Source organism: Mytilus edulis, chromosome 6, assembly GCF_963676685.1.
Source record: "Mytilus edulis chromosome 6, xbMytEdul2.2, whole genome shotgun sequence".
Classification (NCBI taxonomy): Eukaryota; Metazoa; Mollusca; class Bivalvia; order Mytilida; family Mytilidae; genus Mytilus; species Mytilus edulis.
Genome location: NC_092349.1, coordinates 36,726,208 through 36,739,432, shown reverse-complemented (window position 1 = coordinate 36,739,432; position 13,225 = coordinate 36,726,208). Strand labels below are relative to the sequence as shown.

The following is a 13,225-nucleotide window of genomic DNA, read 5'->3' as shown; positions in this document are numbered from 1 at the left end:
AGGGTATCATCAGCTGAGTAGTCAGTTAATAGGTACTAACAATGTTTATAACATGTTTTCTTACATTCCACGTTGATAAATTAATGAACTATATTCAAATTGACGTCTTTAAAATGCAAAGCACATTTTGGTGATTTTTTTTAACAAGTTCTGGTTAATCTTCATATAAATACTATTCATGCTTACCTTTCTTCTTTCTGTTTAGGAAAATTTAATACCTGACTTACCTGAGGTAATTGAATATCCCAAAGTATTGAAGTCGTACGAATTTCTTAAAGCGATATTTGAAGCCCATGAATGATTTTTAAGGTGGTTTTTTTTTTGAGTGAAACATTTTTAACAATGCATATTCACACTTACATCAGTAAACAAATGTTGCATTTCAATATTGCCGAGACTGTGCAAGGAAATTCTGAATTGCATGTAGGAATATATGAACATGTTGTTATTAGATAAATTTTGCTATTTATTCTATGTCCATTTTGTGTTATACCTCCTCATGTTTTCAGGTCTTGTCTTCCTCATTTTGGGGTTCGTATCCTCTCTCTTAAAAAAGGGAAGATGAAGATGTTAAATAACGGCAACACACGACAGTAGCATATCGTAGGTTGATGTATGTCCCGTAGACATAAACAATTTTGTAATCCTTATGAAAGGAAAATGATGCCTGAAAAACACAACTGTCAATAAACATGACCTACAGTTACAAATAAAATCTGATCAAAATTGTGCCGTCATTCTTACAGTGAATTATTGACCGTAAAATTACACATAAATCCGTCCAAAGACATTATTTGGTGCATTTTTAGTTCAGAAAACACAAAAAGTAATAAGTAATAAATATAAAGAATGCCACGATGGATATATATTATGGATATGAATTCTGAACATTAAGAAAGAAGCCCAGACTTTTGGACCCTACCAACACCATCAAAAAGGCCAGGTTAGAATAAATGTATTCTTTAAAATACCGGGAATCTAGCTATTTCAACATTTGCATCATATAATTTAAATTTCAAACATGTGACACAAATGTAGTGCCCACATTTTATAGGCTACAATATGTGCACATACGGAAGTTAAAAAAATATGTGTGTTTTAAATTTACTCAGGTGATTTACACACAGTAAAAACATTAAGGTCTGCGGAATTATACGTCAACTTGATTGTAAAACCTTTTCTTTAGTTTGGTTGACAGTGATTGAAAACATAAGTACACAGTTATAAATTGGAGACTAATGCAATAAGTGAAAGAATACATTATTGTTAGTTGCTTCCCAATGTCCTGGCCTCAAAATGAGGCAAGTGTTGAACATTGAATTACAACAGATCACAACACGTCCTTAATATATGGGACTTGTTCCCATATCTTATGCTATTTTTGGAGAGAGAGAAAAAAAGTGAAATTCTAAAGGAGAAGGAAGTCAAAACTAATATGGCATTCAGTGTGTTGCTGTTCTATCTTTTCATTAGAATACGACTCTTTGAGGGACATTGATAATTTCTCAATATCTTAAAACCAGGTAAATATATATATTAAACGAAACATCAATTTTATTTCCTTTAACTATATAAGCATACAGGCGTAATGCATGACTACAAATGAGATAACTATTCAATTTTAGAACAAAGAACAAGGATTTAAACTACAGTAGGTCATCTTTTATGCTTCAATGCTGAACAAAATCTTTAATGTTAGCTATAATATGCCCCTACAAAGCAAATTAAACAATACATTAGGGACAAAAAGCCACAGGATGAATGCAAACAAAGTTAAACGAAAGTCATTGATACATCTTATCTTTTGAATTGGTGAAGCAGACATTTCTGTTATGGGATCATTAATGTTGTTTTGAAAAAGAAATATCTCGAGCTCATCACGCATATTATATAACCATGACCTAGTACAAACACAAATTAAAACGAACTTGTGACACTATGACAATATTTTACTTGCATGAAATTGATCCCTGCTTTATGTACAAGATAATAAACGCAAAAATGTGATATATAGCAACAAACGACAACCACTGAAATATATGCTTCTGAATTTGGACATGCCATGCAGAATGTGGCAGGGTTTAACTAGTTTGAAGGCACTAACCCTCTCCTTACCTGGGACAGTGGCGTAACAATACAGAACAAGGTATACAAAAACGTTGAAAAGCGCTCAACTCGATCATCAGATCGATATCAAGCAGAAATACACCATACAACAGACTGGACGTGGTATGATACTTATGCAAATCCACAACAAAAAAGACATAAATGAGAGTACTCGCAGTAATAACTGACAGATAGTTCAAAGCTCTTATCATCTAATAAAAAAAAATATGTATTTTGACTAAAACATCAATCAGTACACGGATTAAGTGTAAAAACGTCATTAACAGTCAGAGAAAAAAACATTACCTTATGCAATGCCAAAGAGTAACGAAAGATACCAAAGGGACAGTCAAACTCATAAATCTAAAAGCCAAGATACATGTATCAACAGATTATATACCCATGAATGTGTATTGGTCGAAATAATATTTGCTTTGATTGTCACTTACTGATAACAATCAATAGTAATACCAACGAAACAATGTTCAAAGATCTATTTTTAGATTATGATATGCTATCTCGTTTGTGAAAAAGCTACTGTATTTACAACCAAATTTTAAATCAAATCTTTCTATCTAAGGAAGAATTTAGTAAAATGTTTTACGTTATTTGTGGAAACGAATTCCAAACATTAATAATTTACCAGTATTAGATAGATTTACGTTCACTGAAATCCAAAACGTCAAAACAAGCATAGAGAACAAGTTGTGATATATAAACACAGAAAAATGGTGTCCTAGGAACATTACCGTCTAAAAAGGGAAAATTAATAATAGGGAAAGAAAAATTGTTTAATTTTAATAAATTTTATTGTAGTTTCCCGTGTCAAAATAAAATATCTAAATATAGGAACGGACAGTGAATATCGTTTATACTGGAATTATTTAAAGTAGGTTTCTTTGGATAAATTAGTGCAGTATATTTAGAAAATTTTGGATTATTTAACGAAAAAATATCACCAAGATAACGAAAAGAATTTGAATTTATCAATAAAATGCAATTTAGACAGGTCTTAACTGAGGTTGTTCGTTAACTGTGATGCATAACAGCACAAGAAAAAGTCATATGAAACGAGTGACTGGTGAAACATAATGTTTATCCAATTCTTGAACCAATGCATGTTTATATCATAAACTTAGAACTGTGCACGATTCAATCATTGTTTACGCAAACATATCGTATAATCGTCATTTGTTTTTCTCATTGTCTGTTATGATGTGAAAATATTGCAGCTCATTCAGTTTTGTGTTTTGAAACCGTAGTTTACCGATTGTCACCTTATAGTAAACAATCAACAAAGAAACATGGATGTTAAGCACGTGTATAACATGTACAATCAGATCAGATAATAGTTTATTTCAGTGACAGATTCATGCGTATTGCGATCACCGGATTTTTGCGAGAAGGTCACGCTCAGGTCATTTGCATTCGGAAAATATGTCGGCGAATTGTTTCCTGGAAGCAAGCATTTAAAAAGTAAACTTCTTCTAAATGTGGTCAAATTAAAGAACTTTTCTTAGAAAAAGGTATATGGACATAAGTTTAATAATGAAAACTTTCTATTTTGTTGAAAAAAACCATAGGCATCATTTTTTATTTAATTTGAGGTTTCATATGACTTTTAAATGTGCGTGATTTTTTTTCTTTGTCTCTCGCTTTCTACACATATAGTTACCTTATCATAACACAGTTTTCAAATAACTTCATTAATGATATGCAATCAAAGAATTTCAAATGTACATATAATAATCGAAAAATTCTTTGCATAGTAAAAATGTCGTTAAATCTTTGTTACGATTCTTCTATTCTTCTATTAAGAATTGTTTAATTACTAGTACATGTTTATTATGTACCTTTAGCTTTGCTTCTATATATATCCGTAACCTTTGTGCGTGCAAAGTTTAATGAGAATAAACTATCTATCTTAATATCTATCAATCTATTGTGATATAGTATGAATGTTGTCTGATATTTTATCGTTCCACTAAATCACCCCGTATAACCCCGATATAAATAAATCCGGACGTTGACGCGTTCGAAGCGATAATCAGGACAACATTTGGTTTGACAACAATTTCAAATGCCTCTCTAGAACTTATTTGAGTATATATAAATATGTCAATGCGCATGTTAGTTTATTTATTCAATTATACAGTTGTTGTAAGTTTTAGATATTGCATAGAACGTTTGATAAAACTGCTAGATGCAAAACGCACAGACATGGTGCAATTTCATACGTTTTATGAGGTAAACAATGCTGAATATCTTTTCGTGCATACACCTTTGCATATTAATACCTTAAGCAATAATAAATAACTATACGTTGAATTACTACGTGTCTTCAAATGTTCCCTAGAACTTAGAATAAACGCAATATCATACTAAATAATTTTTCTCTTACTGTATTGTTCGTTCAATCAAATGTGTCGCGTTCGTTGTGCGTTTTTAAATAATCACTGTACAGATGGTTGACAAAAACCGTCACAAATCACTTTCTTGTCAAGGTATTCGAGATGGTGTCGGCGACCCTTTTTCTGTATTTTATTGTAAATGTGTATCTGTTAACTTAGTCAAAGTAGTTTAACTTAAAATATCTGTCATCCAAAGCCAAAACTGCAATTATATTTAACCAGCGTGACATCTGATAGGAATGCTTCTATTGGAAATTGGGACTTTCAACGTTATTCCAGATGAAATGAACAGTTAATAAATATATTCCAGTAGAAATAAAGTTTCAAAAAGTATAGTACAGCCAATAAAACTTTAATGACTTACTTTTCACAATTTGAAACTCTTCCAAATGCCGATGTTGGTCCAAATTCGCCTAGACGAAAGCAGACATAGGAACTCGTTGAACTTAATTTGCCGAATGCCATAGATGGCATTCCAACTGCTTTATTTTTTTTATTTTTTTTTTTTTTTATATATAAAGCTTTGTAGATGTGATGTGGTGGTCAGTGAGACAACTTTCCACCAAAGTTTAAATGAAGTGGGTGTATAAAGCAATTATTATAGTTCAATGTACAACATTTAACAATGAGGAAAACCTATACCATAAAGTCGGCTAAAAAAGGCCCCGATATAAAAAAAATTAAAACGATAAAACTAACGGTTATATTTTTATAACTTATGAATTATGTATTAAAGAAAAAGAAAAAATGACAGATCTATATAACCAGTGTATTACAGGCTCCTGACGTTGGACCGACACAAAAAAAATGCGGCGGGATTAAACACGTGAGCCCCCAACCCTCTTCTTAACCTGGGATACTGGTGTAACAGCACAACATGATAAAAAAAACCTGTACAGTTGCAATTGGCTCAACTCAAAATGTCGGTACAAGGCAGAAAAAACCATATACAATATCGACAAAGGAGTAATTTTAGTAACTGATAGTTATTTCAAAGCGAATTTCAACTAAGAGGTAAATCATGTATCTAAAGTATTAATTAGTATATATCCAACGCTTTTAGGTAAGGACGTAATAAAATGCATGGACTTGTGCAATGCCAAATATAAACAGTATCGAGAGGATGTACGGTATTATGAGTTCTCATAAGTGTGCATATATTGTAATAATGTTAAGTGATTAACCGGTACAGAATCACTTTCTATATTGTAGCCAAATTTTTTTTATTCATGAAAGAATTTGGTAAAGGATGACTAGGAAATATACTATTAGATATGGTCACTTTGGTTTTTTTCCGACCGGCAGTAAAACCTGACCGAAGTTGGCCACCCGTTTAGTTGTGTGGGATGTAAAAGTACGCAGTTACGTCCAGTCCGAATGGAAATATAAGATCCAATGTCTTGTGTTAAGAGAGTACTACGCTAACTACACTGTACGAACCCCTGCAAAAACTTTACGAGATGTCCATAAAGACCTGTTGAAAGGCAACATTTGTGTCCTTATTCAATATACCTCATTTTATCCAGTGGCAGTCCAAACTTCCATAACGTAATTCCAGGACCTTCATGTAGTATGTGTTGCTACTTTGTGCTTATCCTGAACATGAATGACATATTTGCAAGTGAACGTTAAGCAACTAACAATCATCCATTACGTACGCGTGTCATAAACAAATAAAAGGGTCCAGAAATTGTTCAGTACCAACCAACTGCGAAACGTTTCATTTTTTATTGATAACTATTAAGACATGAAAGAAGAAACACAGCAAATGTCTAAGGTTATGTTGACGATTGATGCTTTGCTCATCTGCATAATTTACCCATGACGCCAAGGGTAACTGGGGAATATAAATATGGTCCCTTTGGTCTTCTCCGAAATAAGTAAAAATTTGAATGAAATGCATATGGGTGGGTATAGACTTTAAGGTGCTTATAATAACCAGAATGACCAATCATTTAGATTTTGGCACCACAGTAGACAGACTTTAATATTCGAGGAAATTAAGCATAATCTAAAAATTAAACAAACAAAAAAACATAATTGAAAAATCAAACCATTTATAATTAAGAATTATCTATTCATCTTTATATATTCACATAAAAGTAACTGTATTACAATTGATGGCTATCAGCTACGTGTTTATTATATAGACATATTCTTTAGCCTTAATGTAACTCTATTGTAATCTATGAACCCTAGGACCCGCCTCTGAGATTCAGGTCAAAAGGCTTAACCTATAAGCCATTGATTGTTTTTGATTGCTGTCTATATAAAAAAAAATGTGGTATTGAAACAACTCTTCGCAAGAGACCAAACGAAACAAAAATGAACAACTATAGGTCACCGTACGGCCTTCAACAATGAACAAAACCCATACCGCATAGTCAGCTATAAAACACACCGAAATGACAAATGTAAAACAATTCATACGAGAAAACTACCGGCCCAATTTATGCACAAAACAGTGAACAAAAAATATATATAATCACTGAATTACACGCTCCTGGCTTTGGACAGGCACATACAGAATATGGCGGAATTAAACATGTTGATGGGCACCCAACCCACCACCTAACCGTACATTAAATGTCGTATGGCAAAAACTTTCAAAAATGCTATCAAATTAGAATCGGACGTGTGTATCTGTATGCTTAGCCATATTTGTATCTGTCGAGTTATTGTATTTTCCTACCTTTGATAACTATTCCTACCAATTTACACTTTCGTATACATAAGGATTTTTGTTTACATGTACAAATTTCCTCCAAGAGTGTTTCGACAATATAACGGATAGTATGGGTTGCTGTCTGCATGTTATGGTGGGAAATTATTATTTTCATACATGCATATTGGTTATAATCATACCAAAGCATAATTTAATACATGCAAAATTTATTGACAAACGCAATATTGTGTCAACGAAGCGTACAGTATAAAAAGGTGTAACGACAACGAAGCGTACACAACATGAAAATAAAGACACTTTAAAACGTGTATTTTTTTGTTTCTAGATACAAAATAAACAAACGATCTTTATAAGTTTGGTAATTTATATTATGAAATTTTCAAAAATGTATGTTTTAAAAACTATAAGGTACGAGAAACATTAAGTTTTGAATATTTAAAAATACCAAGCACGTTTTATCATTGATATCGTCGTGCGTTTTTTGATATTTGTATATAAAAATGTCACACATTTGAAAAACCTTTTAGTAACAAATGAGTATTATGGCAAAGAATATATTGGAGCAAAATATCCGAAGAATAGATATTGGATTTTCGCGTCAACGTCCGGTTTCATCTGTATCGGCGTTATACAGGGTGTAAATATCATATGATTTTGTGAATGACAAATCAGTGAAGTGGTTCAGTCATTGCCATCTGTCTCAACAATGAATTCAATTATACTCAATGTATACGATCGTCTTTTTACACAGACGCAATATCACAAAATTAAATTACGCAATATCCTTTGATAAAAAGTTTAAATATTGTTTATAATGTAGCATTCTTCTTTTTTCATTGGTTATAACAATAACATGATTCAAAGGGTACCGTATGTATACTCGACAATAAAAAAAAAACGATACAAGGCAATTTATTTTCCATACATAATGAAATGGGATACACTGTACCAAGGTAAATAAATGCCAAATTTGTCAAAGTTTTAAAGAGTGTTATTTTCTTATTAAAACTATTGATTAAGGCAAAAATGCGAAAATCTTTTTTTTTTAATTTTTGATATTTCAAAAATCGTAATTTTTACACAAAAAAAATCAAAAATCGATATAAGAACTTTAAATTGAAAACTGAAACATGTTCCGTTTAAAATTTTGAATGCCTTTGCAAATATTAAAATACTTAATTCTTATCTTCGAAATTAAGTGCCGACTTTTGTCGTCATTTTCTGCAAAATAAATCAAATGGCCCTGTGTTCAATAACTCGGTATTTTTTAACTTTCCAATATGGTCACATTCTTTTTATCATATGCATTTGCTTTGTAAATGAATGTATTTCATTCAACAATTTTTCCTGTTAATTATATTTTATGATAAGTTTGGGTTCAAACTTGTGTATCGTTTCTTTTGTTGACTAGTATACCTATAGCGGCGTGTTTCTATTTTAAAGTATATGGACGCTATGTTTCTGTTTACTATACCATATAACGAAATAAATGTTTGACGAATAATTTGGGTCGGAAATTTATACCGAAAAATTCAAGAGTTTGTAAAGAAATACAAATCATGTGAATACACAGAACCCCTGTCCCGGCCTTCAAATGCTAAAATAGTTCATTGTTCCCTGTTGAATATCTACTTAAAGCTACTTTTTTTTTACTATAATTTCCATTTTAGTCTGCAAATATCTGCATCAAATATAGATAAAAATTTCCGCTGATCGCTTCAAGTAAATCAAACCAAATAAAACACAAACGTATTGTTATATATATATATATATATATTAAAATATATATTGACAGTCAATATGGAAAATACACAGAGAGAACATTTTAATCTATTGTCATTATACACTATTTACATTATAATCATGTTATAATATAAACCAAGGTTTTCGCTTATTCCATACCTTATAAGACTTCGTCCTCGTTCAATATAATCTGAATAGGTTTATGTACTAGTACAATGTATTGAACCCGTCAAAATCCAAAATTGATAAAAATCTCCATAACTGGAAATGTTCATTGATTAACGTAGACATGTCGAGCTTAGATCAGTTTCTCAAATACCATAAGCAACACATATAGATATAAGAAGATGTGGTATGAGTGCCAATGAGAAAACTCTCCATCCAAGTCACAATTTATAAAAGTAAACCATTATAGGTCAAAGTACGGACAACATGTCAACTTTTTATGTTGTATAGAATGATTGTGAAATGCTCGTATGGCCTTGATCACAGGTTCCAAGGTCAGTGGCAAAATTTCTAATTTATTGTTAAAACATGTTCTTGGTTATCATAAGTAATACACCTTTGTCTAAAGAATGATGGTCCCTCTCTTTTGTTTAACAGGTGTATTTGAGCTTGATTTTTGTGTTTATGGTAAATTAACGAATTTTAAGTTATCATGATGGGGGTAGTTTCCTATTATCTTTAATAACAATTATAAGATGTTCAACACCTTTTTACTTTATTTTTGTCTCGCCTTGACGGAGTCAAAAGGCGAGTTTTTGCGGGTAGGTCAGACTCACATTTTCTATAGGTTGTAGATTATCAAACTTAAAATTTGTCAACGGATTGCATGTTTTGTAGCAACATTCAAACAGCGCCTGTATACTGTATCCCCTAGTTAATACATATTTGACTAATGAGCTGGTGACGCACGTCTGGCGTAACAAATTATAAGCCTGGTACCTTTAATAACTATTGACCGTTATGGAATATTTGTTACATAGATGACAACGGATATGTTCCAATTGTCGTAACTAGAATTACTTCCCCCCTTTCCTCGAATGTGTCATACCGAATTAGACTTATCATCTGGTTTGTGCTTACATAAGCAACATGTGGACCAGGATCTGTTTATCCTTCCGGAGTACATGAAATCACCATCAGTGTTGTGGTGGGGTTCGTGTTGCACAACCTGTAGTTTTTTTGTTGTGTTTTGTGTACTGATATTTGTCTGTTTTTCTGATGGTCTTTTTCGATTATAACAGTGGTGTTGTTATTTTTTTATAGATTAAATGTCCCTTTCATATCTTCGCCTATATCAGACTGAGCATATCTTACCTTGACCCGTTTGAATATTCCAATATTCTTAATGTTACTTTATCAATTATAACGTATGGTAAAGCCACGTGTTTAAGAAGATGGTGAGGTGTTCATGTCCTACTACGGAAAAGAAAATCCTACTGAGGTTAACATTGTTTATTCATGTTTTGTTATTTTGTCCGCTGATGAATTATATTATCCGAAACTATGAGAGTCCTTTAACGTTCATTATTGAATTCTGTACGCCATAGCCAACCATGTATACATACAACCTAATGTGGCATTATACAGAGTAGACAAAACAGGACGTTATTCCTCTATAGTTTATGGCAATTTCAATTGAATCATATGATGATATCAGTTTTTATTGTTACTTAAGGGTCATAATTTTTCCATGGCTTGAATCCAATTATTACCTCAAATGCAAAAGACAATGTATGATTTGTTAATGTTGAATGTTAGAATTGTGGTCTTAATTGCTAAAATTCAGCTTGTTTACTAGGTGGATCATGAATTTATTCCACATTTGTTAATTAACTATCCATTGAAAGAGTAACAGTTAGTTTTTACTTATCAATAAAATAAAGAATGATATAAGCATGGTTGGTATAGTGTTAAACGTTTGAATTTTTGTCTCGCCTGCAACGAAAGTTGTACAATACGAGGCAGGGATAACTATCTGGTGGCAAAAACAATTTGTTTACCGAATACTATAGCCCGTGGTGGATCAAGAGAAGTATAGGGTGTACCCATTCGATCTCCGCCAAAAAATAAATCTCGTGTCTATCACGAATGTATACGATTTTAGCATACAATCGTCCAAATATCTTTTAATTTGCCTTGCTCCACTTGGTGGTATATGTTCTGTTTTATAGAATTGCGACCCCTTTTCATAAATACTTGATCCGCCCCTGATATCTTTGTACATCACTAGTGAGAAATAGGTCCAATTGTTGTATTTGCATTTCATAGCCCAATATTGTTGTGAATTGTTGTGACTATACATATGCCTAGTAGCATATTGCCCCTTACATACAGCTTTCGGACGCATAAAACTTACAAGTGCTTTTGTGCTAAGTACAGGCACCTGTATTTGCAATAATATGCTAATAAACTCATCAGGATGAAAATCGTGTACGCCAAACGCGCGTTTCGTCTACAAAGGGCTAAAAATTCCAAAAGATTTTGCCAAATACACCTTAGGCAATCTAATCCTGAAGTAGAAAATCCTAAGTACACATTTATCTGGAAAAAAATAAAAGTTTTGTAAATAGTTGATTTATAATTATGACCATATCAATACAGTACTGTCTAATGGGATAATTCATCCCTTTGAATTTTATAGAATATGGTCGTTGTGATTTTTTTCAGTATTATTGAGTAGATCTGAACTTATTTATTTCCATTTCTCATATATGTTAAAAGCCCAATACATTTTTTTGTATTAATTATATTTATAGATATCAAAATGGACAACAACGCACCAAATTAACAAAATTCATTCAGTTATGGCAAGTTCGTCTTCATCCGTAGTGTCTGGGTCATGGCTAACGAATTATGCAAGAATAGGACATGCAGCACAGCAACTGTTCCCAGACATTCTCCAGGAGCTTATTACAATTAAAGAACCTCCACAAAGGTTATCCCATGATGTCAACACAAACTGGTACCTGTCAAAACATTTAGGATCAGGTGAATGGTCAATGATAAATGATGTTGTGAAAAAGGGGTATACAAACTTTGATATACCTCTTATTTATAAACTTGTAAGAAATTTGAAATTGGTTCTACCACCTACGCAAGGATGGGACCATTCTTCTGCACCCTGCCTAACAGAAGTCACAACAGGGGATGACCTTGAAAGAATACGGAGATTAAGAAATGAAATCCTTCACAGAGGTAATGCACAAGTAACAGACACAGAATTATCACAGTTTTTTACACAGTTTAAGGACATTGCAGGCAGACTAGAGACTTACATGGGAAAACAAACAGGAGAGTTTGTGGACAAGTTTACTTATTTAGAAACATGCTGCATGGATGAGGAAACAAGTAACATGTATATAAGGAGACTAGAAAGTTTAAAGAAAAGGGATGAAGATTGTCAGAAAAGATTACATGCAGTTGAAGAAGATGTTGATGCATTGAAAAAAAAAGAGTAAGTAAAATGCATAGGTTTAAACAATGTAATAATGTATTTTCATTTGTTTTGTTTCGATCGAGACATTTTTAGGATTTTACAAATACTACAAGCAATGGCTAGTTTATTTTAGGAAACTTGTTTTTTTTTTAATGAAAATTGAAATTTGTGGTGTTTCATTATATTACCCACTTGTAAATTGGTGATAATGAATCTACAGTATTTGAAATTAAATACACAGGAAGTTCTGAAAAGGAACTTTCATAATAATTGTAAGAAGAAGGTGCCTTGATTTTTTTTTTTTTTTTTTTTTTTTTTTTTAGCATGCAGGGTCAAAAATTATGTGGAGGCATGCAGGCAGTTGTCTCCTATTGCCGACTAAACCAATAAGAAAAAATGGCGCTCCGCAATCAGTCATGCACAGAAAATTAAATGAAATGAATTGAAACGAAACGAAACGAAACGAAATGAAATGAAACGAAATGAAATGAAATGAAATGAAATGAAATGAAATGAAATGAATTGAAACGAAACGAAACGAAACGAAACGAAATGAATTTGTCTTATTGCTGATGTCGAGACTAATATGAAAAACGATGTGTCAAAGTCTGAATACATATTACCAACACAAAAAAAGCCATATACATCATCAGTAATTGGACAAAACATGCATGTGATATAATAGTACAGTCTGGTATTTTGCTGAAAATTATTTACATATATACTTTGATAAAACTAATCACTTTGAATATAATAATCCAAACCCATCTGTAGCAATTGCTTAATTCAAACCATAATAAAAACTGACTGGATGTCTGTATGTCACTGCCACATATC

At 32.1% G+C, this 13,225-nt stretch overlaps 1 protein-coding gene across 1 annotated transcript; it reads left to right on the top strand.

Annotated features, from left to right (window-relative positions):
- Nucleotides 1-1,097: 1,097 nt before the first annotated feature.
- On the top strand, nt 1,098-12,410 carry LOC139528948 (uncharacterized). The gene is made up of 2 exons (XM_071325195.1): nt 1,098-1,523; nt 11,709-12,410. The coding sequence occupies exon 2, from the start codon at nt 11,757-11,759 to the stop codon at nt 12,408-12,410; it is 654 nt and encodes a 217-aa protein (XP_071181296.1). The 5' UTR covers nt 1,098-1,523; nt 11,709-11,756.
- Nucleotides 12,411-13,225: the final 815 nt, after the last annotated feature.

Bases quoted from the DNA above. Each gene is read 5' to 3' on its own strand.
- LOC139528948 (XM_071325195.1), top strand. From the start codon at position 11,757: ATGGCAAGTTCGTCTTCATCCGTAGTGTCTGGGTCATGGCTAACGAAT.